The 26,416-nt window shown below is 40.3% G+C and overlaps 1 protein-coding gene across 5 annotated transcripts in view; it reads left to right on the top strand.

The window, feature by feature from the left end:
- Window positions 1–26,416, top strand: part of GLT8D2 (glycosyltransferase 8 domain containing 2) — a 35,006-nt gene that overhangs the window by 3,040 nt on the left and 5,550 nt on the right. For 3 of the 5 annotated variants that reach the window (XM_073213747.1, XM_073213743.1, XM_073213746.1), the window contains exons 2-7: window positions 11,447–11,493; window positions 13,716–13,808; window positions 20,003–20,174; window positions 23,514–23,631; window positions 24,591–24,675; window positions 25,298–25,410. In XM_073213747.1, coding sequence (XP_073069848.1) covers window positions 11,475–11,493; window positions 13,716–13,808; window positions 20,003–20,174; window positions 23,514–23,631; window positions 24,591–24,675; window positions 25,298–25,410 — 600 coding nt within the window. In that variant the 5' untranslated portion in view covers window positions 11,447–11,474. Of the gene's footprint in view, window positions 1–11,138; window positions 11,279–11,446; window positions 11,494–13,715; window positions 13,809–19,928; window positions 20,175–23,513; window positions 23,632–24,590; window positions 24,676–25,297; window positions 25,411–26,416 lie in introns of those variants that run through there. The other 2 variants (XM_073213744.1, XM_073213745.1) reach the window with 2 other exon arrangements.

The raw sequence follows: 26,416 nt of genomic DNA, 5'->3' as shown, positions 1-26,416 counted from the left end.
TAGAAGCTGCAAAGTAAGTATTATCTATTATTACTGTAGGTTATATGATTTCATCTGAAGAACAATCCCATTTTACAGATTGGGTTTTGTAAGGTGACGAAGATTATGCAGCTAAGAAATGGGGCAGAACCAGGATTCTAAGTCAGCTCTGTCTCATGACAAAGCCCATGTTTCCACTCAGGTACATCCCTGCGAGGTTTAAGTCATTCAACAATATCTTTTAGGAGCCTTCTTTTGTATCTTCCCTTTGATTCCTATTGCCATTCTTTTCCAGGTACTTTTCTGTACCTCCTTACCTAAACGCCTGGCAGATATGATTCATCAATCACAGTGCTTTTTGTCTTCCTATTGAGTCTGGTAATAGCTTTAGATTCCTTCTCTATTTAGCAATCCTGGAAGCACCTACCAACTGAATATAGTTGGCGTGTAAAATAAAACTTAGGGGCTCTGATTTTGGAAATATTTTTCTGGAGTCCTTCCCACTTTTGCCTTCTCTTCCAAGGCAGAGCTAATGTAGCCACTTCCAGGTCTTGAAACATTCTTTCCAGACTTGGGCACAGGCCTAAACTCATTGGCATCTGTTAAAACAGCTCCCCATGCCAGGTCTCAGGGGGCCTGTTTCTGAACTTAACGGATAGTTTTCAGGTCTAGACCAGTTCCCTAAGTTCTCCTTTTCTTCCTAGTCACAGGCCCTAGGATCTCAGCTTTCTATTCTCTCTTCTTTGAAGCTGGCACCATGTGCCTTGTCTAATGAATTCCTCATCCCACACTGGCTTTCAGATGACTCCCCACTGCCATCTTTCTTGTTGTCTTGAAGACAAACCTACAGGCTCTTTAATGCTAAAGGTTTGGCTATTCATTACTATAGGGAAACCACAACATGGAAGTCACTCAGCCTAGGAAAGCTTACAAAGGTACATGGGACATGGCTCTAGGGCTCCTCATTGTGATGATAAGAGAAAGATCAATGAGACCAGACTCTGTTTTTATTTCTGGAATGAGACCATCAACAGTCCCTTCTGGTTTTCTTCCTTAGTGAAGGTTTGCTGATCCTTTTCTTCCTGGGACTGGAGAACAGAACAAGAGCCTCTTTCCCTTCCTTTTTCCTCCCATTTCTCACCCATTCATTCCACACACATTTGACATACCACAGGTGCACTAGGCACAGTCCCTGTCCTCAATCATCTATCTCATGGTCTTGTGGAGGAGATGGGCACACCCATCTCATGAGGACACAGTATTCTGAGAGCAGGGGTAGAGGCAAAAATGGAGATCAGGAGAGCACCCAGGCAGGGCACTCAGGTAAGGCTTCCTGAAGGAGGTAGCACCTATATTGCATTTTTAAGCACAAGTAACAATTTACTTGGGAAAGAGGAGAGAAAAGGGCATTCCAGGTAGAAGACACGTGTGAATCCAGAGGCGAGTCCAGAGAAAAGAACAGATTTGGGTGTGTAGGACATGGAGAGCTGGAAACCAACCTTCAAGCACTTCAGCTTGCGTGGAATGCACGGCACAGAGGACCTATAGAACTTAAAAAGGGGGAGAAATAAGAAATAAAGTGAACATGTCAACATGTTATCACTTGGTGAATCTGGTGTAGGATATATAAGAGTTCATTCTTTCAAATTTTTGGTAGACTTGAAATGTTTTAAGTGATAAGAAGAAAAGGAAAGTCGAACAAAAAATTAAGGTATTCAAACTGCATGTATGTTTCAAGTTAGTTTAATTATCAAACAACAAAAATAGTCACTATGGTAGCTCTACAGAAGAGACTGCAGAAGGGGTGAGAGCAGAAATTCTAGAGGCAGGAAGGCCAGGCAGGTAGTTATTGCAGAGTTGATGAGTGAGAACAGGCAGGGCAAAAAGAAGATGCATTTAAGAACCACTTAGGAGGTGGTTTGTAGGAAGTGGTGATTGATTGAGGGATTTGGAAGAAGAAATTGAAGGGGATGCTCAGAGCTCACCAAAGGGAGAGTTTCTATGGGGGAGGCACTGATTTCAGTTGTGAACAGATCAGGTCTGAGGTATTTGTGCAACATCGAGCAAAGAGGGGCCATGCATTGATCCCTTCTGTTTGTAAACAGTTTTGAAGTTCTGTTTTGCCAGGCATTTGTCTTAGCATATGGCAGTGAACAAGATAGACACAGTTCCCTGCCTTCATGGAGTTTACAATCTGTTATTGGGAAGGCAGATGATAAGCAAGTAATAACACAGACATACGTTGATGGTAGTAATTGCTGAGGAGAAATAGTATGTGGGGATAGGCTTTTTGGTTAAGAGTCTGAGGTTAGTGAAGGAGTGAGGTACATGGATATCTGGGAGGAATGTTCCAGGTAGAGGGAACAGCATTCCAGGTGGATGGAACAGCAAATGTAAAGGCTCTGAGGTGGGAGAATATCTGGCAGGAGGCCTTGTGATCATGTGAGATCTTGTAGGACACCGTAAGGACTTGGGCTTTTACTCTGAGGGTGGAAGCAGTGCAAGTGGTAAAAATTCTGGATATATTTTGAACTAAGAGGATTTGTTGTCAGTCTACAAATGGGGATGAGAAACAGAGGAGGTCAAGGATAACAGCAAGTTTATTTTTTCTGGAACAATTAGAAAAATTGAGATGCCATTAACTGAGTTGGGGAAGATTACAGGAGGCACATGTTTTGGGGGAAATATTAGGAGCTCAGTTTTGGACATGTGGATGCCTTCAAGTGGAGATGCTAAACAGACAGTTGGCTTTTGGAATCTGGAGGTCTGTGCTGGAGACTAATTTGGAAGTTGTCAGCATGCAAATGGTATTTAAAGCCGGGAGACAGGGTGAGGTTCCTAAGGAGAGTTTAGAGAGAAGAAATCAAGAAGGGAGTTCTGAGGTGTTCCAATGTTTGGAAGTTTGGGAGACAGGGGGACCAGCAAGAGATTGAGAATGAGTAATCAAAGAGGTGGTGGACAAGCAGTGGAGTGTGGAGCCCTGCAGTCATGCATAGGACACATGTAAAGGAAGAGAGAGCTGGCAGGTGGTCTGCACCTCCCAGACACCCAGGCCTCAGCCTCACATAGGAATGAGTCCTAGGGTGCATTTCTTCATGCGCAGCAACCATGTTAACCCAGAAGATGCTCTGCCAGGCTCAGCCGCAAACGTTCCAGTTTCTCTTGGCCCCAGCCTCTTATCCTGCCCAGGTTTTAAGACCCCCTGCAGCCACTCCCTGCCCTGACTTCCTCCCTCAGTTTCCTACCTTTTTACTCAGATCCTTCCCCCAAATCCACAATCAGCTCACCGAGGAGCTGCAAACATTTTTTGATCTATGAGAATGCTTTTGACAGCAAGTACCAGAAACACCAATTTACAGCAGCATAAACAGAAAGTGCCACCATCAGAGATGAGATTAAATTGTGAAGAGGGAGAAAAAGATACCGGCATACCAAAATATGGCATGCCAAATATTTACACAATTCCATATTTTAAAAAATTTAGCACAACAGGCTTTCATTTGGAAATACATGCTTCTCAGGGACTCCACTCCTGCCCTGTATCCTAAAAGCAGTTTAAGGTTTCCTACAAGGACCTGCTTCAGAAATTTCCCTCCTTGGCTCACCACTGCTGTGCCTTGCAATTAGATGTGCCATTATCAGTTTCCCAAAGTCTCTTGTTTCATCGTAAAGAGATTTTAGAGTTGGCAACATGCTAGATAGGAGAAAGATGAGCCCCATGCTCAAATGAGTCAGTTACTGAACCTCTCTGAGACACAATTTCCTCATTTGAAACATGGAGATAGTAATATATCCACCTGAAAAGTGTTGTAACCATTAAAGGAGATAGTGTATCCAGACTCACCATAGAGCTGGGTGCAAATTAAGCTCTCAGTAAATGAGAGCTATTATTATTATCTGCCCCCTGCAAACTTGTCTCTGTATGTGCACACCATTTGGGCCTTGGGGTATGTATTTATTAGTAAGGATTCCTGTGTGCAAGAAACTGAACCTCATTTCAAAGCAATTTAAGGGAAAAAAGGGAATCTACTGGCTTAGATAACTGGCACACCCTGGGAAGAACTGGCATTGGGGACAGGGGTTCACATCCTTCGGGTCTTCCCCTCATGGGCTCCTGTGGTACTAGGTGGCCTTCTTTCATGAAGGAGGGCAGAGGGGGCATGTGGCCAAAGACCCTTCTAGGCTGATATCATCTCAAAAAGTTAGCTGAACGCATATCATCTGAAGTCATAAATGCACAAAAAGTACCTGAAACCAACCTCTGAAGAATTCTACATGCATTTCTACTTGACTCTTTCCCAGGTGCAAGAGAGGACAAGAAGGGCCCTGCACACAGTCTATATCCTGGGATAGTCAGAGACGTTGCATCTGAGTCTTTACAGTCAATTAAAGATTTGAATCCAATAAATACCTTTAGAAGCATTTCCCTAGATCACTGCCAACAACTTTTCACAACACTTTGGTTCACAGAGAGACCCAAGGGTCCTATGAATCCCACCTTGATGGCCTCCACAGGCTGTCATGTTGCTGGTTTCTAAAGGTCATTATTCCCTGTTTGCTGACTGCTGCCCCAATCAAACATCAAGTTCAGAAGTTACTTTGAAGGGCCCTAATTAAGAAGGATCAACTTAATTTAAAAATAAACTGAGTTTTCAAGACAAATTGTTAGTTATAGCAAATAAACCTTTTTTTTTAAGGTAAAGGAAATCAATTTCCAGCTCCTGGGTGGATTGGCAAAATGTCACAAAAAAAGTGAATGAACATATAAATGTGACAAAACTTAATTTTAAATTTCCAGACTAAAAGGAATGTTATAATCTAAAATTCATTTCCAGTGGGTAAGCTTCATTTTCATCAAAACTTTCCAGCTGTCCTCTGCTTCTCTGAATGCCCACTGCTTTTTCTAATAAATATAGAATATTAGAATAAGCATATAGGTAAATTGTGAATAGGGACAATCAGGAAGCAGAATTATTACAGGTGTATTTTGAGAACACAGAGTTTGTTATCTTTCTTGGATTTCAGAACACAAATAGAACACTCCAGAATATTGTGCAAAGACAGGATTTGAATTGGGGGAAATGTTTGGTTGAAACTTTTTCACAGTGTATCAGCTTTTCTCTTGCCTCCTTAAGAGAGAACCTTATTCTCTTTGAGAACATTGTTGAATCTTTATTTGATGATATAGCTAGCTCACTTTCTAGCCACTGATAGCTGTCCACATCTGTAATCCTTGTAAATGGCGTAGGAAAGAATGCCTAACTTGTGTTGAGCCCCCTCTTCCTTCTTTTAGACACACTTCATCCTCTTGATTCAATCTCCTTGACAGAGCTCAAGTCTCCCTTTGGACACTGAAGCTGGAATGAAATATTAAAGAAAAAAGTCAATTCAGTAGTAGAAAGGGCAGTTTTCTCAATAAATGGTGCTGGAACAATTGGATACCTATACAGTAAAAAATTAATTTTAACCTATACCTCATGCCATTCACAAAAATGAATTCAAAATGTAAATGTAAGATAAAACTACAAAACTCAGAAGAAAGTATGGAAAAATTTATTATGACCTTGTGTTGGGCCAGAAGTTCACAGATAGTACACCAAAAGCATGGCAATCTATAAGACATATGACATCCATAAAGGAAAAATAATTGATAAATTGACATCATCAAAATTAAAAACTTTTGCTCTGCAAACTTCACTGTTAAGAGAATGAAAGACAAGTCATGTATTGGGAGAAAGTATTTGCAAGTCATATATCCAACATAAGAATTGTATCTGGAATATGTAAAGAATTCTCAAAATTCAAAAATAAGAAAATAATGACCCAACTCAGAAGTAGGCGCAAGATTTAAGCAGACACTTCACTATTGTCTAGGTCAGGGTTCTCCAGAGAAACATAACCAATAGGGTGTACACATATGTAGAAGAGATTCATTATAAGGAATTGGCTTGTGTGATTATGGTGACAGACAGGTCCCAAGATCTGCAGTGTGAGAGGGCAAGCTGGAGACTCAAGAGAGCCAGTAGTATAGTTCTAGTCCAATTCTGAGCAGTGGAGAAGCGATGGTGCAGATCCAGACCAATGGCTGGAGACCCAAGTAGAGCATATGCTTCAATTCAAGTCCAAAGGTAAGAAATAGCTAATGTCCCAGTTCAAAGATTGTCAGGCTGGTGAAATCTCTCTCCCTCAAAGGTCAGCCCTTTTGTTCTATTCAGAACTTCAGCTGTTGGATGAGGCCTGCCTATATTGGAAAGGGCAATTTTTACGTAGCCTACTGATTTACTGTTAATCTCATCCAAAAACCTCCTCACAGAAACACCAAGAATGTTTGACCAAGTACTCATGGCCCAGTCAAGCTGACACATAAAATTAACCTTCACAACTACATACAGATGGCAAATATACACATGAAAAGATGCTCAACATCAATAGTCATTAGGAAAGTGCAAATTAAAAGCACAGTGAAATATACATATTAGAACAGCTAAAATAAAAAATATTGACCATTCCAAGTGCTGACACAAATGCAGAGCAACTGGAATTCTCTTACATTACTGGTAGGAATGCAAAATGATGCAGCCACTCAGGAAAACAGATTAGTATTTTCTTATGAAGTTAAACACACATCTGCCAAATGACCCAGCAAACCACTTCTAAGTATTTACCATAGAGAAATGAAGACTTAAAATCACACAAAAACATGTTAAAAACTGTTTAACCAATACTTTATTCATAAATCATAACTGGAAACAACTCAGATGTCCTTCAAAGGGTGAATGGATAAATAAATGGTGGTATATCCATACAATGGAATATTATTCAGCAATAAGAAAGAACAAACATATACTCAACAGAAAATATGAATATAAAATGCATCCTGCCACACAAAAAAGAGAGTCTCAAAAAATTACATACTGTATGATTCCATTTATATGACATCCTGGAAATAGCAAAACTATAGTGACAGAGACCAAATCAGTTTGTAGGGACCAAGTACTGGCCAGGGTTTGCCTACAAAAGGGCAGCAGAGGGAATTCTCTGAGGGTGTTGGAATTGCTCTCCATCCCATTTCTTGAAATTATTACAGGAATTTATGCATGTATTAAATTCACAGAATTATACAATCAGAAAAGTGGATTCTCCTACATGTAATTATTTAAACATTTAAAAATCAACAAGTCAGATTTGGAAGCTGACATGATAATATGCTTTCACTAAAATACACATGTCACAGAAAGGAAACCTATTTTAAAAAAAGAAAAAAAAAGTAGACTGAATATTTATTTTATAGCCATTTGTGTGTCTCTGGGTGAAGCACTCTAATTACAGAAGTTTACAATACAAAATTTATGAAGATCCACAAAGAGACCACAAAGAAATAACTTTGTCAACATGTATCACTTGTCTTGGCAGAAAAATAGTTCTCATAAGGCCAAATATTTATTCTCTAAATAAGCATCTGCTGTTAAAAGAAGTTGTTTCTCAGATGGTCAAAAGGCACAAGAAAAGATGCTCCACATCGCTAATCATTATGGAAATGCAAATTAAAACCACAATGAGTTATCACCTCACACCAGTTATGATGGCCACTATCCAAAAGACAAGAAACAACAAATGAAGGCGAGGATGTGGAGAAAGGGGAACCCTCCTACACTGTTGGTGGAAATGTAAATTGGTTCAACCACTGTGGAAAGCAATATGGAGGTTCCTCAAAAAACTAAAATAGAAATACCATTTGACCCAGGAATTCCACTTCTAGGAATTTACCCTAAGAATGCAGCAGCCCAGTTTGAAAAAGACAGATGCACCCCTGTTTATCACAGTACTGTTTACAATAGCCAAGACATGGAAGCAACCTAAGTGTCCATCAGTAGATGAATGGATAAAGAAGATGTGGTACATATACACAATGGAATATTATTCAGCCATAGAAAGAAAAGAAATCCTACCATTTGCAACAACATGGATGGAGCTAGAGGATGTTATGCTCAGTGGAATAAGCCAGGTGGAGAAAGACAAGTACCAAATGATTTCACTCATTTTTGGAGTATAACAAAGCAAAACTGAAGGAACAAAACAGCAGCAGACTCACAGACTCCAAGAAAGGACTTGTAGTTACCAAAGGGAAGGAGTTGGGGAAGGTGGGCAGGGAGGAGGGAGGGAGAAGGGGATTAAGGGGTATTATATTTCACAATCACAATATAGGTAGGTCACGTGGAAGGCAATACAGCTCAGAGAAGACAAGTAATGACTTTATAGCATCTTACTACCCTGGTAGACAGTGACTGCAATGGCAGGGGGCGGTGAGGACTTGATAATATGAGTGAATGTTGAAACCACAATGTTGTTCATGTGAAACCTTCATAAGATTGTATATCAATGATACTTTAATATAAAAAAGTTGTTCTTAGAATACATCTAGTTGATAGATCCCTTGGAATTTGAATTTGCCTCATGCAGAGTCAAGGGCTGCATGTAAAAAGTTGGCCCCGTAGAAAATGAGAATGAATGATGATTTGACAGGATTTATCCTTGCTGATCAGAATATAATGCATCTTTGTGTGTGTGTGTGTGTATGTGTGTGTGTGTTTAGAATCTCCTGTACATATCTATTTGTTTATTTGTGTGAATAGATAACACATTCACATGATTCGACATTCTGTAGGTGCCAAGGCTGCTGCTTTTTAGAACACCATTTGGGCCATTTATAGCAGCTGCTCATTTTAATTGCTCAGTGCTGAGGGCCATATTGGTTATTAAATAAGTTCAGTATAAGCCCTGTAAGAATATCAAGTGAAAAGTCTATGTTTTCTATCCTGGCTTCATCTTTATTTTCTGTAGCCTTCAATATAGAGACAGAGGACTTCAACATTGATTTATATGAAATTGCAAAAGGCTGGGCATTTAAATTACTTCCAACAGTGTACAGCTATGGAAAAGAGGCAAAGCTTATCCCCTCCAGTCTGTCTCTGGCATCCCTTAAGCCTTCCTTTGAGGGTTTTCCTTTCCATTTGCTCTCCTCGCCACTGACAGTCACCCTGAGAGTCAGCCTGTCCCTCTCCTGATGTTTGCCTGGGACCCATTTCCCGTCCTGCTGTGCATGTCCCCTGGAGTATCATGCAGTGTGTCAGGGACTGTGAAAAGCCTCAGATCAAACCTGGCACATCTTCCCAGAGCAGCAGTTTTTCTAGATGATAAAACATCCAAACCATCACTTTTCTATGACATTTTAACCCACATGTCAGTTGAGTTAGCCTAGCCTAAGGGTTCTAACCTTTAATCAGGGACACACAGACCCTCAAAGTGTCCATGGGTACATTCCAGTAGATTTCATGTACTTAAATGAGAAAAAACCTGTTATCTGTATTGTTACTAAATTCAATTGAAACTGAAAGTTTCCTTCAATTGTGAATGTGGCCAACTCACTACCTGTGATTTCATCACCAGGAGAAATCAGAAATTTTCATATTACATTTCAGTTGTTAACAGATACCTCACACTTTTTAAAGCTCATCACCACTTCAAGTTACAGTAACTATTATATCTGCTAATAGTTCCTGTAACTTGCTAAAGAAGCAGATATATTGCTATGTCATGAGTTTAGTTTTGTCTCCCAATATTCTGATAGCTTCCTTTCCTTTAAAATTTTGTGATTGGTTTTTTCTATAATACAATCTATTTTGTAAGCTTTTAACAACATTATTCTAAGAAGAGGTCAGTGGGCTTCACCAGACTTCCCGGATGTCACAAAGGAGATTAAGACTTCTGCCATCTGCCATAGATTTGGAGATTCAAATAACATTGATTCATCTTGCCCCCACCCATATCCCCAACCCCAAAATTCCTGCGAATTCCTGATGGCTTACATTCTTATGTCCAGTGCCTCCAAAAGTTTATCTCAGTTGTATCTCTCCCAGTCCTTCACATCAAAAGGGGAACATGGCCCCCTTTCCTTGATTTCTCCCAAATACATTGATACATGCGTTTAGATCCAGGAGGAAAAGCAGTGTGAGATAGGGTGAGGATTAGAGGGTGCAGAGCATGGCAGACAACTGTGGACTGATTAGTGGAGATGCCAGTTTTTGACAAGTTCCTGCAGCCCATCTAACCACAAGGAAAGAAGTTCTAATGGGCAAGTGGCAGTCTCTGCCATGGGATCTTTCTCCTCCCCATCTATAGTTCTTGGGCTGTGGCCAAACCCCAGGGTGCCAGCTCATCATTTACTCAGGGCCATTTAACACGTTCATGCTCTCGTCCCTGCCCATCCCATCTAAGCACAGAAGATTTTGACTGTATAAGAGTCTTCTCCCAAGGGGAACTCTGCTAGCAATGAAGGGAATTACTATTTTTTTCTTCATTCCTGCACAGTTTACATGAACTTGAAGGCAAACCAAGAAGCTTATAAGATATTTTGAGCTCACTATGAATAACTTAGAGTGTTCGCTCTCCCTTACCATCAGACTTTCTATGGGAATTTTTGAAAACCATTGCTTTAGGACTTACGATGAAGACAAAGACTGGAGGGGTTACATGCATTTAAAGTAAACTCCAAACTCCTTTACAGACACCACAGTTTGGTCCAACCTCTTCCAGACAGTCTCTCCCTTAGCCCACTACATTCCAACCACACTGAACTTCTTGCTGTACTTAGAATACTCAGTGCTTTTCAGCCACAGGGCCTTTGCACTTGCTGTTGTGTTTGCCTGAGATGATCTTCTGCATTCTTTCCACTGTTCCTGCTCTTTCTCCTCATCAAATGCCATCTCCCTAGTGAGGCTTTTCCTGGTACACTCCCCACCTCTGTTGATCTTTATCTCAGTACCTCTGCTATTTCCTTCATATCACTTTCCATATTCTAGTTATTTTATTCATTACATTTTAGTATCTGTTTCTTCCCCTGGATTGAAAGCTCCATGAAAATAGGGACTGGGACCTATTTGTTCATTGGTACATCCCCAGTACATTGCACAGTGCTGGGCTTTTAGTAGGATCACAAAAAATACTTAATGAATGAATGGTTGAACTGAGTGGAAGGTATGCCCACAAGGGATTCCTGAAGATGTGGAAGCTTCCTTATCAAAGGAGTGGTAGTGAAAAAAATAGGCAGGGGGTTGACCTTTTAGATTAAGGAGATTTTCTTGTGTGGCATTTTTTTCCAGTTAATGTCATCTCATCTGCTAACCCAGAGGACTGACAAGGCTCTTTTTGGAAAAGGTTAAAAGTAATACCTGAAGACAAAAGATGACCTCTTGGGGGCCCTTTGTACAGTTTATACAGCCAGAGAAATTAATTTGAAGAGGTGAGCTATACAGTCAAGAAATATGTAGTTTCCGAAATTCTGGATTCAGAATGATAAAGGATGATTACACAATTTGCCACATGTCAGACAAAGACATAGTCCTTAATAATTGTGTGATGACTTTTGGGTTGATTCTCTTTTAAACAAAATTTATTCTTTAATCCACAGGTCACGGTTTTTATCCTCGTGAACACACATGGCTTTGTTACGAAAAAGTAAGATTACATCTTTTGAACACTATTAAAAATAGATATTTTGGAGGACTGTTTTCATGCTGTGTCTTAGTTTTTTGTTTTGAAATCTTTGATTTTCATGGGTAGTTTTCTCACAGGAAGTTCTTGGTGTCATCATTTCAAGTGATTCCAATGGAGAGCAGGAGAGAATTTGCTCAGAGGTAGATTTATCCTGAGATGGGTCAGACATTTCTATAATGTTTCCAAAAATAATTAATTTTTCTCATTTAAAATAAATATTCATGTTTCTAGTTTAGCATTTATAGTTTTTACATTATTAGTATGATTTGTAATTATTATTGTAATTTTGTAATTATTAAATTACAAAATTTTTAATTACATAATCTTCAGACCTTATCCAAACCTGAATTCCCCCTGATTTTAGGTCCAGTAGTTTGTGACTCTAAGGGGAAAACATAATAACCTAATTGTGTTACTGTTACCCTCAAAGTAGAGTTACCATGTGTTGCAGATGAAAAGACAAGATATCCAGTTAGATTTGAATTTCAGGTAAACTATGAATTTTAAGTACATCCCACATATTCCATGGGACATGCCTGTACTGAAAAAGGGTCAGATGGTGGTAGACATTGAGCTGTTTGCCTGAACTGACTACGGCAGGTGAACATTAACCAGATGTATCAGTAAGCTACAGAACTTTGCCCCCTGTCTTCTGCTTCTCTATAGTTTTGTTTAAATGGAGTCTAGTATCTGGTTGTCTTTGGCTGAATCTGATTATCTAGTAAAGCAGAGAGGAGCTAGATGTCAGCAAGGTAGAATCACTGAGCTTCAGAATATAGTTCTGGATGGCATCCATGGAGACTGCCCAACACCTTCCTTTAACAAATGCAGAGACAAAGGCCTAGGGGCCAGAAAACAGATTGGTGTGAGGCCAGTAAGTATAAATAACTTGATATACAAAATAATAAATACATTAAAAATACAAAACAATTGTAAAGTCTTTATTGGGTGCATATTGCCTTTGTTAACTCTTAACACACCCCTGTGAGGTAATTATTATTATAATCCCCATTTAGCAGATGAGCAAACTGAGACTCAGAGAGGTTAAGTAACCTATCCAAGGCCACATGACAAGGGGGTGGTGGTGGTAGATCTGAGTCTGACTTCAAATCCCAGCCCTTTACCCCTCTACCAACATTTTCCAAACTACAGGCATTAGTGCAACATAACATGGCAATGGACCACTTCAATTTGTCATCACTGGTGTTCCTTCTGTCGTCTGCATGCCTGACTATGATCCTCAAATTGATTCATTAAAAAAAATGTAAATATACTTTACAATCAAAAGTGTATATCCTTCCCATAAGTAGAATAACAGTTCATCATAAATAGATTGTACAACTATGTATGCTTAGTACAATGTTATTCAATTCTGGGTAGTTTTTTGTTGCCTGCCTGTGTATGAAATTAGGGCTGATTTCTCACCCTGTGATTTAATGTTATGAACATGAACCTCTGAAATCATCTCATATACAACCAGTGACATGTGCTCCATACTTAGGAAAGCACTGTCCTACACCACTCCACTTCTCAGTAGTCTGGAACTGCAAGTGTCACTGTCTGGAACAGATGGTTCTGAGGCTTAGAACTGGAAGAGATACTGGGGTTTTCTAATTTTTAACTCGGGGCAAAAATTTTCTGTACACCATCCTTGGCCAGAGGTTGAATTAACTGGGAAGCAGCTTACATTGTATTACATTGTATTACAATGGCTAAGAACATGTACACATAAGAAGTATTGGCTCATCATAAGCATTATATAAATGTTGGCTATTATTTGAAGCAAAGTATTCATGCACAGAAAGTGGCTCCAAAGGCAGCATCGGGTAGTCATTAAACTTGTAGCCTCTGTCATGACTACCTGAGTTTAGCTCTGCGTCTTCCTGAAACTACATCTGAGTATCTTTGAGCATCAGCAATATCCCAGGTTAGCTCTTTTTAAAAAAAAAAAAATAGAAATATAACTGACTGGCAGCAAATATCCTTTTAGTTTCAGGTGTTCATCATAGTGATTTGATATTTTTTATCCCAGATGAACTCGACTCCATATGCTATCTGCTTAAAGAAAGGTGCCTGACCACCACTCTGATGTATGTCAGGGAAGCCTGACATGGCTATTCTAAATTTTCCTACATTTTCATCTTGATAGTCTAAACTTGAACATGTTTCTATTTTTATTTCAGTTAATCAAGTGTTGCTGTTCCTTCTGATTTTGACCCTCTGTGGGATTCTGTATAAGAAAGTTCATAAGGGGACCATGCTCAGGAATGAAACAGGTAGGCTAATGGAATCAGCCAGTCACAGAAAGACAAATACTGAGGGATTCCACTAATATGTGGTACTTAGAAGTCAAAAATCATAAAGATATAAAGTATAATGGTGGTTGCCAGGATTTGGGTATGGGGAGAAAGGGGAGTTATTGCTAAATGGGTTTAGAGTTTTAGTTTTACAAGATTAAAAAGAGTTATGAGGATGATATGGTCTTGATGGCTGTACAACAATGCAAATGTATTTAATACTACTGATCTGTGCACTTTTAACATGGTTAAGATGGTAAATTTTATAAGTATATTTTACCACAATAAAAAAAATTTTTTTTTAAAGAATGAAGCAGATAAGCAGGCATGTAATCTGTCTAGGAATGTGGTTTGAATGTGTCCCTTTGATTCCTTTCAACAGCTGGGTTCAGAGACAAGCAACAATTTGCCCTCTTCCCAAGGACCCACTTATAGAATGTCCACCAAAGGCCAGCTCCTCGGCCGTGTTCTAGAATGAACAGTGCTACTCAAACTTTAGCACATATAAGATTCACGTGGAGGGCTTGTGAACCAAGCCCCGGGCCCCACCCTGAGAGGTTCTGAATTAGTAGGCCTAAGAATTTGCGTTTCCAGTAAACCCCTGTCTATGCTGACACTGTTGGTTCTTGGACCACACTTTGAGTAGCCAGCTCTACATCCATCCCTTTGGAGTCTCTCGGTAATTTTGCTTAAGGAAGTTACTCTTCTCTCTCCTCCCTGCTGGTTCATTTCCGGCAGTGCGCCAATCTTCAGAACTCTCAGCTTGAAAAGAGATCTGGCATTGACCCTATGTTCTCCTCCAGCTGCACTGAGGAGCCCAATTTCCCTCCTCAGGGGTGAATTGCTTGGGATGGCACCGTCGCAACTTCCACACACACAGAGTCAACCCACACGAGAATTAAGCAGCACTGGTAGTGTGTTTATTATATTTTTAATTAATTTACTGTTGATATTAGTCAAGCAAATATACTCATTTATGAAGAATACAGAAGAGAAAAATGTTCCCTGTGGCCGTATCAGCAAAAGACAAGCACAGTTAATATTTTGGTGTATTATATATATACATGCCACACTTTTTTTTTTAAACCAGAGGCTTAGGCACTGGACACACAACAAGGAGCAAAACAATGTCCCTGCTCTCACAGAGCCTTTTATTAAATACAAGGAAAACTCATAAAACAATTAAAAACATGTATAATCTGGTCTAAATGAACATCAAGAACATCTGGAAAGAGAAATGATCTCCACACAGATGTGTATGCACATGGAATTGCATACATTATTCATAGTAGCTCCAAACTGGAAACAATCCACATGTGAATCAATTAGTGAACAGATAAATAAAATACAGTATATCCACACAACGGAGTGTTTTCAACAATAAAAAGGAAGAAGCTACTGATATATGCTACAAATGCTAGCATACTTATGAATATGGATAAAGCTCACAAACATTATGCAAAATGAAAGAAGCCAGACCCGAAAGGTCACACATCGTATGATTCCATGTTCATGAAATTTCTAGGGAAGGCAAATCTGTGGAAATGGAAAACAGATCAGTGATTGCCTGGAGCTGGGAATGGGAGTGGATTGACTTCAACCCAGCTTAAGGGAACTTTTCAGGGTGATGGAAAAATCCGAAAATGTGATTGTGGTCATGGTTGTGCAACTGTACATTTCTAAAAATCGTTGAACCATATACTTACAATAGGGAATTTTAAGACATCTGTATCAGTCTGCCTGGGTGGCCATAACAAAATACCACAGACTGGGGGGCTTAACCAGCAGACATTTACCGTCTCACAGTTGTGGAGGTTGGAAGTCAAAGGTCATGGTGCTGGCAGGGCTGGCTTCTCCTGAGGCCGAGGTCTCTCTCCTGGGCTTGCAGAGGCCGCCGTCTCCCTGTGTCCTCAGGTGATCTTTCCTCTGTGCTCACTTCCCTGGTGTCTCTGCCTCTTCTTATAAGGACACTGGTCATATTAGATTAAGGCCTCACCTAATGGCCTCATTTTAACTTAATGGCTTCCTCCAAGGACCTATCTACAAATAGTCACACTCTGCACTATGAGGGGGTTAGGGTTTCAATATACGAATTTTCGGTGTACTCTTAGCCAGTCCCTAAGAGTACCTAAATAAAGCCTTCATAGAACTTTTAAGAGAGACAGAGGAAGAAAATCATACAAGGTTAAATATTGTCTGAACTTCGAGCTCTTTACTCCTCACGCTTCACTCCCTGCCCCAAAACCAACATATTTGGTCAGCTGATCCCACTAAAACCCCTTTCTCCATGGAAAGAAATGAGTAGCTTTTGTAACAGCTGTTAAGACAACTGTAAGGAAATGTACATCCTGACTGATTCATCCACCAGATGCAAAGTTCTTGGACCACATGTATGGATTCCATATCACGTTTTTATCCCATTCAGTGTTCAAATAGAAAAATATGGAATACCATCAAAGAGAATGTAGTGCTGACATGGAAAGATGGCCACGAAAAGTGAAGTGGAAAGAGCAAGTTGCAAAAACTATGAAGAATATGATTCCATTTTAGTTTTTAAATAACAGATCTCAGGTATATATCGTTTTGCACATACACAGGGGGCACACAGCACACTGGTAATGGAGGTCCACCATTGGAATGGGGTGGAGAGGTCTGCAGAAAATCACAATTTACCAGATACTTGTGTTTGGGCTGGAATTTTTTCAAGAAGTTTATATGATTTTTTTTAACAGACCTCATTTTTTAGAGAAGTTTTAGGTTCACAGAAAAATTGAGCAGCAGATAAGAGATTTTCCATATAACTCCTGTCCTTACACACACACATACAGCCTCTCCCACTATTAGCATCCCCCACCAGACTGGTACGTTTGGTACAATTGATAAACTTGCCTTGATGCCTCATTATCCCCCCGTGTCCATACTTTACACTGGGTTCACTCTTGGTGTTGTACATTCTATGGGTTTGGACAAACGTATAATGACATTTACCTACCATTCTAGAGTACACAAGTTTCACTGCCCTGAACATCCTCTGCGTTCTTCCTAGTCCATTGTTAATTTTTGTATTTTCAAAAACAGTAATTCAAAGCATCAATGTTCTGAGGTGCCGTCCAGAGGCCTGTGCTGAAGAAAAACATGGTGCCATCCCATGTGATCTCCTGATGATGACGTGGCATGTAATCTGACCATTTCCTTGTGACTAGCATGCTGGTGATTCACTCCTGGCTCATTTGGAGTGAGGCTAATCTGTATGTTTGCCTAAAATGATCCTAATCTGAAATGGGATTCAGAGATTTGGCATTGGGAGAGTAGACCCTTCACTTCTAGGAATGGGCCTGGTTTGATGAGAGCTGCTTGTGGGAATGAGTTAAGACAATAAAATATATTTCCAGACCATTCTGCCATCATCTCAATGTTTTCTAGAGACTTTATGGGCACCAAATACTTTCCCATAGCCAAACCTTTTAATGGGTTGACTCGGGTACTAGCTGGCACAATGGATCCAAATAGTACAGTGGATGATTCCGAAGGAAGCTGCAAGGATGGAGTGTTGGTGAAAAACTTACCATTGATAAACGGTCACACCGTGTCTCCAAGGCGCCTTCATCTTTCATTCTGTCCACGGAAGACTTTTTGGCAAAAAAAACAGTATTTTTGGCTTAGATCAGCTCCCAGCTTCTCTGAGTGGCAGATGCTCTTCAGAAGTGTGGCAGTGTGATGCGTAACAGAGCTTCACACTCAGTGTTTGACCCTGTCTTGGGGTGCTCCTCTTTCATAGGGACACCTTCCTCCTCCCTCGTTCTGCCTGCTGCCTGACAAAGGCCACTACCTGAGCCTGACAGCCTGTCCTGGTCCCAGCTTTTCAACCTTCTCTCTCTCTTTGCCCCTGGGAGTGGCCCATGAACCATTCCTCCAGAGCCCTGCTTTCTGAGGCCAGTGCATTAGTTCAGTGAAGTCCAGCAAACTTTCATTGAGAGCTTCCTAGGGGCCAGACTCAGCGAGGATCATATAACGAGCTTACAGTCTAGTGAAGGAGACAGGCACATGAATGGGTTTTTCCTGTGCAGTATGGTAAGTGCTCAAACAGAGACATCTAATAAATTCATCCATTCACCTGTCCAAAATGTATTAAGAATCTGCCATGTTCCAGGCACTGGCCTAGCTGCAATGAACAGAGATGAACAAGATACTTCCCCAGCCCTCAACAGAGTTCCTAGTATAATAGGAAAGAAGGGAAAGGCGGGCAACCAAATAAATTGCAGTGCAGCTGGTAGATCCGCCACAAGCGAGGACAGAGTGAGCTTAGACAAGCGGGTGAGCTAATTTGTATGAGGGGCTGTTAAAAGCTTCCTAGAGGAGCTGATGTCTGTACTGCATTTGCAATGAATAGGTGAGAGTTAGCTATGAAGAGAAGGATGGGAAGAGCATTCCAGGCATTGGAACAGCATGGCCACGGAGATAGGGGCAACATGTACAGAATTCAGGGAACAACAGATAGTGTGGTATTGCTGAAGTAGGAGATGAGGCTGGGCAAGTGAGCAGGGACTGGATCCTGGGACACTGTGTGTGACAGCTGAAGGAATGGGGCTTTATCCTCTAGGAACTGCTGGAGAACCTTCAGGTGTGAAGCAACATAGTCAAATTTGCATTTTAGGCAGATGACTTCACTGCCCGCAGGTAACGTACACATGATTGGGGGACCTCCCTAAGAGAACAATTTAGTCCAAAAGGTATAGTCCATGAAGAAATATTTTCTTTTCTGTTTAAAATAACCCATGGTTACTTAGAGAATTTGGGAAGTACAAGAAATGCAAACAAGGACATTAAAAGCATTCATATTTCCATAAATAAATGTAGATCCACTTGCAAATATATATGATTCAAATTGGGATCAAATACTAAATGAGATTCCTGTGATGATTTTGTGCTCCAAACACTGGAGGGAGTTTTCTATTCTTTTCCCCCTTAACATTATATTATGAGTATTCCCTCATGTCAGTAAGTAAATTGTGAAAAGAAAATTATTCTAGTGGTAGAAATCTCATATGTAGTGGCAAGTCAATGGAAGAGATATAGGAGGAGAAGGGGGAGGCCCTTCAATGTTTCTTAAATTACACAAAGCACGGTGGTTAAATTAATAAATGTCTGTTGGATTAAATATTAGCTAGAAGCTACTGTGGGTCTGATGACTGAGATTTTGCAAAAAGCTTTCTGTAAAGAGAGAGAGAGAGCTCTAAGTAAAAATCAGATACACATCTTAGAGTGGATACTCTTCATACCGATACTTGTTATTCTGCATACCTGAAAGTTGTATTATGGCACCAACATATGATTCTATGACATCAGTATTTTATACTGTAGCCAAGGCTCAAAGAATAATCAGTTATTCATCTTGTACATTAGTCTTGCTCTTTCATTTATCTCCTTTCTTGTGCTGTCAAATTTTGAGACACCTGACTAGAGGGTGACAAGAGAAGGAAGATGACAGGTGGTATACTTTACAGCAGCATGGGCAAGGTAAATATCCCAATTCAGGGAGGAGCTGAGGAGTTGTTGAATCAAAGGAGGCTTTTTAGTTCCTCATTTTTCAACTGTGTGTGTGTGTGTTAGGCTATCAGACTGGCTTCTGTAAGAGAGCTCCCAAATAATAGTGACTTAGGCAAAATGGAAGTTTATTTTCTCTCTCAAGGGAAGGTCTGATGTGTCAGTTCCACAATCATCCAGATCAAGATTCCTTCTATTTTATGGCTTTGGTGTCCTCAGCAGGTAGTTTCCATCTCATGGTCCAACATGGCTGCTGTAACTCCTGTTATCAGATCAACATTCCAGCCAATGTTGAAGCAAAAGGGTTAAGAAAAAGGGTAAAGTAAGCAAATTCCTTTTAAAGGTAGATCCAGTAATTGCACGCATACTTGCATTAATATCCCGTTGGTCAGAACTAGATCATGTAAAGCTGCAAGGGAGTCTGGGAAATCATAGTCTTAGTGGTTGCCTGAGTGCCAGTTAAAATTTCAATGTCTTATTTCAAAGAAAAGAAGGAGAGACTGGATTTCGGACAACAATCACTGATCCCTTCCACACTGTGCTCTCTTACTTGAGGAGTGTGAACAAGTTAAACGGGCTCTACTGTGAAACTCCTTCATGCTCCAAGATGCTGATTTTGATGCTTCCAGATGATGACTCTGAGACTCCTGAGGAAATGGAGGATGAGATTCCTGTGGTGATCTGTGCAGCGGCAGGGAGAATGGGTGCTGCCATGGCGGCCATCAACAGCGTCTACAGCAACACCGACGCCAACATTTTGTTCTATGTAGTCGGACTCCGCAACACTCTGTCTCGAATACGGTAATTTCTGTTCTCTAGACTTTGGAGTTCTAGGCTCTCTTTTAATTTTTCTTAAGTGAATTCCCTTCTTTTTTTGGCTTGAAAAATGCCATTCAAATTAATGAGGGAATGATCTGAGGTTTACTTGGCAACCTGACAAACAGGGTGCCTAGCTAAGGAGATTTCAGCAAAGCCTCATAAACCTGGTAGAGAAGTGGATCACCCTGCAGAAGTGAACTGTCTCATGAATGGAAGAAACCCCGTCCAACTCCAATCGATTAGGCAGTTTATACGAAAGTGTTTCTAAAATGGTTTATCTTCCTTGCTTTCTTAACTTCAGAAACTTAATCATTTCAACAGGCTTAGAATCATCACTAATTGTAATTTTTGAACTGCAAACCAATCTCTTTCCTGTCACACACCACACTGAAAAATAAACTGGAGTTGGATTTATAAGTAAACAGAAAATCAAATTTTAAATGTATTATAAAAATGTATTATAAAAAATTATAATTGTATAATTTTTAAATGGAGAGTGACTCCTTGAGCCCAAAATCTTAAGGGAAAAAACCAAAGGATGTGACTATATAATACTTAAAACTTTTAAGTGAATAGAAAACACTATATGTGAAATGAATCACATAATATGTTAGGCAAAATGTGTTCAACATGTTTTATAGACAAAGGATTACTATCTAAAATATATAAAGAATTCTTACAAAAAAATTTTAAATATATAAGCACCTAGTAGAAAAATGAGCATAGAATACAAATAGACAATTCACAGAATAAAAACTACATATGGTCAGAGAACATGGAAGGATGTTCGTTGTTACTATTGGGAAATGCAAATTAAAACCAGTGGTATAAGTTTTCACCCATCAGGATGGTAAAAATTTAAAAAGACAACACTGTCCAGTGTGGGAAAATGGACATGTTTATTTCCTTGTTTACACAATGTACACTTTGTAAATTGGTAAAGCATTTTAAGAGGGCAATATGGCAATTCTGTTAAAATGTTATATGTATATATAGTTTGATTCACCATATCATTTCCACTGCTAGGAATCTGTGCTAGAGAAATTCTAGTGCATATTACCAAAACATATGTACAAAAATATTAATTTCAGCATTATGTGAAAAAAATTGCTACATTCTTAAATGTCCATCAGTGGGAGAATATTTAAATCAACTATGGCATATGATGTGGCTATTAAAAAAAGGAACAAGGCAATCTGTGTACACTGATGCAGGAGACCCCCACGGTAAATCGTTACATGGAAAATGAAAGTTGCGACACCTCATACCCATTTTGTGAATGTCTTAATTTGTTCAGGCTACTATTAAGAGAATGCCACAGACTGGGTGGCTATAAACAATGGAAATTTATCTCTCACAGTTCTGAAGGCTGGGAAGCCCAAGATCTAGGCACCAGCACACTCCATGTGTACGGGAAGGGCTCGCTTCCTGGTTCATAGAGGGCCACCTATTTACTGTGTCCTCATGGGATAGAAAGGGTAACTGAGTTTTCTGGAGTCGCTTTTATAAGGGCACTAATCCCAGTCGTGAGGGCTCCACCTGCATGACCTAATCACCCCCTAATGGCCCCACCTCCAGATACCATCACATTGGGGATTAGGTTTCAACATATGAATCTGAGGCGACACAAACATTCAGCTCAACAATGAAAATCAAAAACACCATACTGTAAATGTATACATGTACATATATGTTTCTGTAAAGAAAAATATCCAGAGAGATCTCTGTGACTACATCTAGGAAGGATGCAGGAATTGGGGAAGCAGTGATGAAGGGAACTTCATGGTATTTCAAGTGTTATTTCCATCATTCAAAAAGAGAATGCAATTCTGTACAACCTTTATCATTAGATACTTTGGTTGTACCACCATAAGAAGGTGCTGCTGAGACAGGAAGACGTTTGGATCTGGAAGTGCCCTCTGTGAATGCTCCTTGGCTCCTTTGGGTTTGGAGGGCTTATGTATGCTTTCTAGGTTCTCTGTCTCACTTCTCACTCTTCTTGTCATTTATTGTTGTAGATTGTCCACTGAGCCTACTGTTAACAGCACTTTAATTTTCCGTGGGTGTGAAAACCAGATAACCAAACCCAAAAGGATAGAAAGCCTGTGTCATGCGTTCTGAGTAAGGGTTTATATGTGAACGAAAGGTATGAGCCTCAGGCCTTTATGACGTCTGAATAGGGGCTTTTCCCTAGTTCTTGGGTATCGAGTCCACCACCCATTTTGACATATTTTCTTAACTCTTTTCATTGAAGTGTAACACAAAAACTGAAAATTGTGTAAATCTCACGTACAGCTTAGTAGATCACAAAGTAAATATGCCCGTGGAACAACCCCCACCCCAGCACTTGGTGTGGCCAGTCCCTTTAACTTGGCCATTCTGATGGGTGTCCAGGGGTGTCTCATTGTGGCGTTAAGTTGAGGTTCCTTTATTTCTACTGAGGTTGAGCACTTTCCCTACACGTTTCTTGGCCATTTGATGTGCCTGTTGAGTCTCTTGCCAATGTTTCAGCTAGGCTGTCCATCTTTTCCTTAGTGGCTTGACTGTGTCCCCCTCCCCACAACCATTGAGATATAATTGACATATGACATTGTGTAAATGACAGATTTTTATAGTTCCAGTGTTGCAGATTTAAAGTTTTCAGAAGATCTAATTCTTTTGTCGATTTTTGATCTCTAACAAATGTTCCCTTACCATGTTGTGACTTTAGTCCTCGAAACTTTTATGTTGAAGTTATTTCTACCAAGACTCTTGTTGTGAATTGGATGAAAGATAGCAGCTCTGTAAGACTGAGAACATGTAAGGGGAGAGGATGGAGAGAGGGAGGAGGAGAAGGGGAGGATGAGAGACAGTGACAAAAAGACAAAGCTAAATTCAAATGGAGTCAAAACAGCAGGGTAAAAATGGTTTCAATCAAAGAAGGTTCAGAAAGTCCTGCTTCATAACAGAGCTGTTAGCACATGATAACAACAGTACCAGCAACTACAGATGCTGCTTTAAAGGAAGAAACACTTCTTGTCCTTCCAGTTTCCTGTGGAGATTATGCAGATCTGAGGAGATATTTGGTTATTGCTATTTTGCTTCATTTCCTTTACAGAAAGAGTTAAGTGCATAAATAAAAAAAATAAAAATAAATAAAAAAGGAAGACTTGAAGCCAGACCAGATGGGGGGAAAAAAAAAATCAGGAGTTACAGACTAAATGCTACAGAGGTTACACACATTTTACTTGTAAGTTTTGTAAGAGGGTAACATATTGACTCTGAGGCCATAGGCGAATTGAAGGTGTACTAGAGCTTTTTTGTTTATTGTTATCTCTTTAGAAAATGGATTGAACATTCCAAACTGAGAGAAATAAACTTTAAAATTGTGGAATTCAACCCTATGGTCCTGACTGGGAAGATCAGACCAGACTCATCGAGACCGGAGTTGCTCCAGCCTGTGAGTAGGAAACGCCCCTGGGACCGGGACAGCCTTTGGCAAGACCCTTGGTCAGTAAGGACCACTAACATAGGGATGTTAGCATGGGGAGCATCAAGGATGTGGACGGAATATTTTTGAAGCCTCACAGTGTTAGATCTCCACCTAACTCTGCTTATTTATAATTTGTAAGCGACCTCCCTAGTATTGGGAATCTTAGTATTTCGCTGCAAGAGTTTTTACAAAAGGGGACCCTTTCCTGCATAAAGAGGCGTGTTGATGGCAGGTTTGCAGAAAATACAGCCACCTTCCACATACAATTGTTACTTAAATCCATCCTTGAAAATTTACTAAATTCTAAGCTCTCTGATCTAATGACATGATCTTTTCCCAGTTCTAGGTATTTATTGTATGAGCGTGAGCTGAGCTGGGACTCTGGATTAAACAGTGTTGTGGCTAATAAAACTTTACAACTCCTACCCTCAGCTCACACCTCTCTGACTTTTTTCTGGCTCAGAGAGCTTGTTGGAATGATGCTTCTGTGCCCATGCGTGTGTGTGCGTGCATGCGTGCGTGTGTGTGTGTGTGTGTGTGTGTGTGTGTAGGCTGATTTAGCTGACAGTAGTTAAACTACTGAGCATAGAGGAAGGCTGCAAATGTGTGGCCTGAAAGATTGATGAGGAAGCCTCTGTGACTCCCACCGCAGCAGGTTGCAGAGGGGAGTGTCAGTCTGGGTAGTGGGAGGTTTGGCAGAAGCAGCGCTCATCTGCCAGCTCAGCTGCCAAGGCTGGTTTCAGCCCCAGGGCTCAGGTACATCAGGCACCTGGAGCTCTGGTGAGGCATCTTAGCAAGCCTGGTTTATTCTGTCCCAAATCGGAAGCTGAGCTGAGGCCACAGTGAAAGCTAACCCTGAAGCACCCCTGGAAGATACTGAGCCACATGCCTCCTCCCCACCATCACTTCTTTTGTTGTTTTAACAGCTGAACTTTGTTCGATTTTATCTCCCTCTGCTTATCCACCAACACGAGAAAGTCATCTATTTGGATGATGACGTAATTGTACAAGGTAAATCCGCCGACTGCAAGAACAATTCGGAAAAGGAGCAACCGATAAGTAGAAAGACTGTCTCTCTTCATTTTCCAAGTAGCTAGATGCCCACTGATTTTGACTGTTTACTAAATTGGGAGTATAGTATTGTTATAAATTTGGTTTTATTTAGGAAACAGGAGTTGATACTTCCCTGGACATCCCAGTTGACTTTCTGAGAGCCACTCACTGATTGCCAAAGCCTGTCATAAATAGCTGGGTAGGCTTTTCTTTCTCTGCACCCCTAAATTTTTTTTTTTAAGAGAAAGTCTCACTGATGACATCCTAGGAAGTGAGCTAAGTGTCGGTGTTTAAATGTTGCCTTCTCTCTCTCCCCCACATGCAAATAAGATAAGCATTGGTGTGGCACCTTCAAAGCAACAGAAATAAAGACAATTGACGAATGCCCGTCTAAGCCTACTGCTGTGGCTTTCTAAACTAAGATGAACTATTCTTACTAAGTAAATTGCCAGATCACTTGAAATCAGGGATCATACACTTTTCCTTCAAAGCAAAATCAGGGATCGTTTAAGCTCTAAGGCTCTATCTAGCTCTAAAACAAATGCTATAATATTTTAACTCCTGGTGTTTCTAAATTCAGGTGATATCCAAGAACTGTATGACACCACGTTGGCCCTGGGCCATGCTGCAGCTTTTTCAGATGACTGCGACTTGCCCTCAGCTCAGGACATAGACAGACTCGTGGGGCTACAGGTGGGTGCACTATCTTGGGATCCTGCCCCTTCCCTGGTGTTCTAGTCTCTTCTTCTCCCCACAGCTCCAATAAGTGTGATCTCCGCCTTTGAGAACCCTGCTGGTCTGGACTGCTGGGAGGCGGAGCAGCAAGTGGCAGGGCTTTCAATTCACACCCAACTCCACTTCCCTACTGATGCTGGCACAAGTCATTTCACCTCGCGAGTCTCACTTTCTTTATCTACAACATAGTTATGATACCTATTGGGGGGTGTTTTTATGAGCTGTGATGAAATAACAAATGTCAAAGTGTCCACGGCCTATGTGGGTGAGAAAACATGTCCCACCTCATACTACAAACAAATGTAGTAAATGCTCCAGAAATGATAGTTGTTATCTAGGCCACTTGGAACCATACTCTCTATCAGAGATGGTGTTTTGTGTAAAAGAAACTCACTGAATCTTTGGTTTTATTTTCAGAGTTTTGACTGTTGCTTCTCTTCCCCCTGCCCCCCTTTCAGTAGAGGAAAATATTGATTTTGTTCAAAGGTAAAGAGCTCCTTACCCTGGTGGAAATAAAATAAGGAAAGTTGAACCTGTATGTAACACTGAAACCAAAAGAATGGCTTCAAAATATAAGATGCTATTAAGAATTGAATGCTGTTCTTAAAAAAAGTTCCAATAAATAATTTTGTATGTGTGACATTTAAGATGTGACACACTTTGAGGCATAGGCTCTAGGACCAGACTGGAATTTGTCAAAATCTTGGCTCCATCACTTAGTAGTAGCTCTGTGACCTCAGGCAAGTTACTAACCAATTCCCCCCTACCTCTACCCCCACTTATCAGAGGTCGTAACAGTCCTTTCCTTTTAGAGTTATTGTGAGAATTCATATTATACATGTCAAGTTATTGCACTCAGTTAATGAGGTAATAATGTGTGTAAAGTTCTTAGAACAGTTCCTGGCACATGGAAATTGCTCAAGTATTTCCATTACTCCATGTCAGATTTGAGCATCACTCTGAG

Source organism: Manis javanica, chromosome 10 (assembly GCF_040802235.1).
Source record: "Manis javanica isolate MJ-LG chromosome 10, MJ_LKY, whole genome shotgun sequence".
NCBI classification, from domain to species: domain Eukaryota; kingdom Metazoa; phylum Chordata; class Mammalia; order Pholidota; family Manidae; genus Manis; species Manis javanica.
Note: the sequence above shows the minus strand (reverse complement) of the source record. Positions and strands in the feature narration are given on the sequence as shown.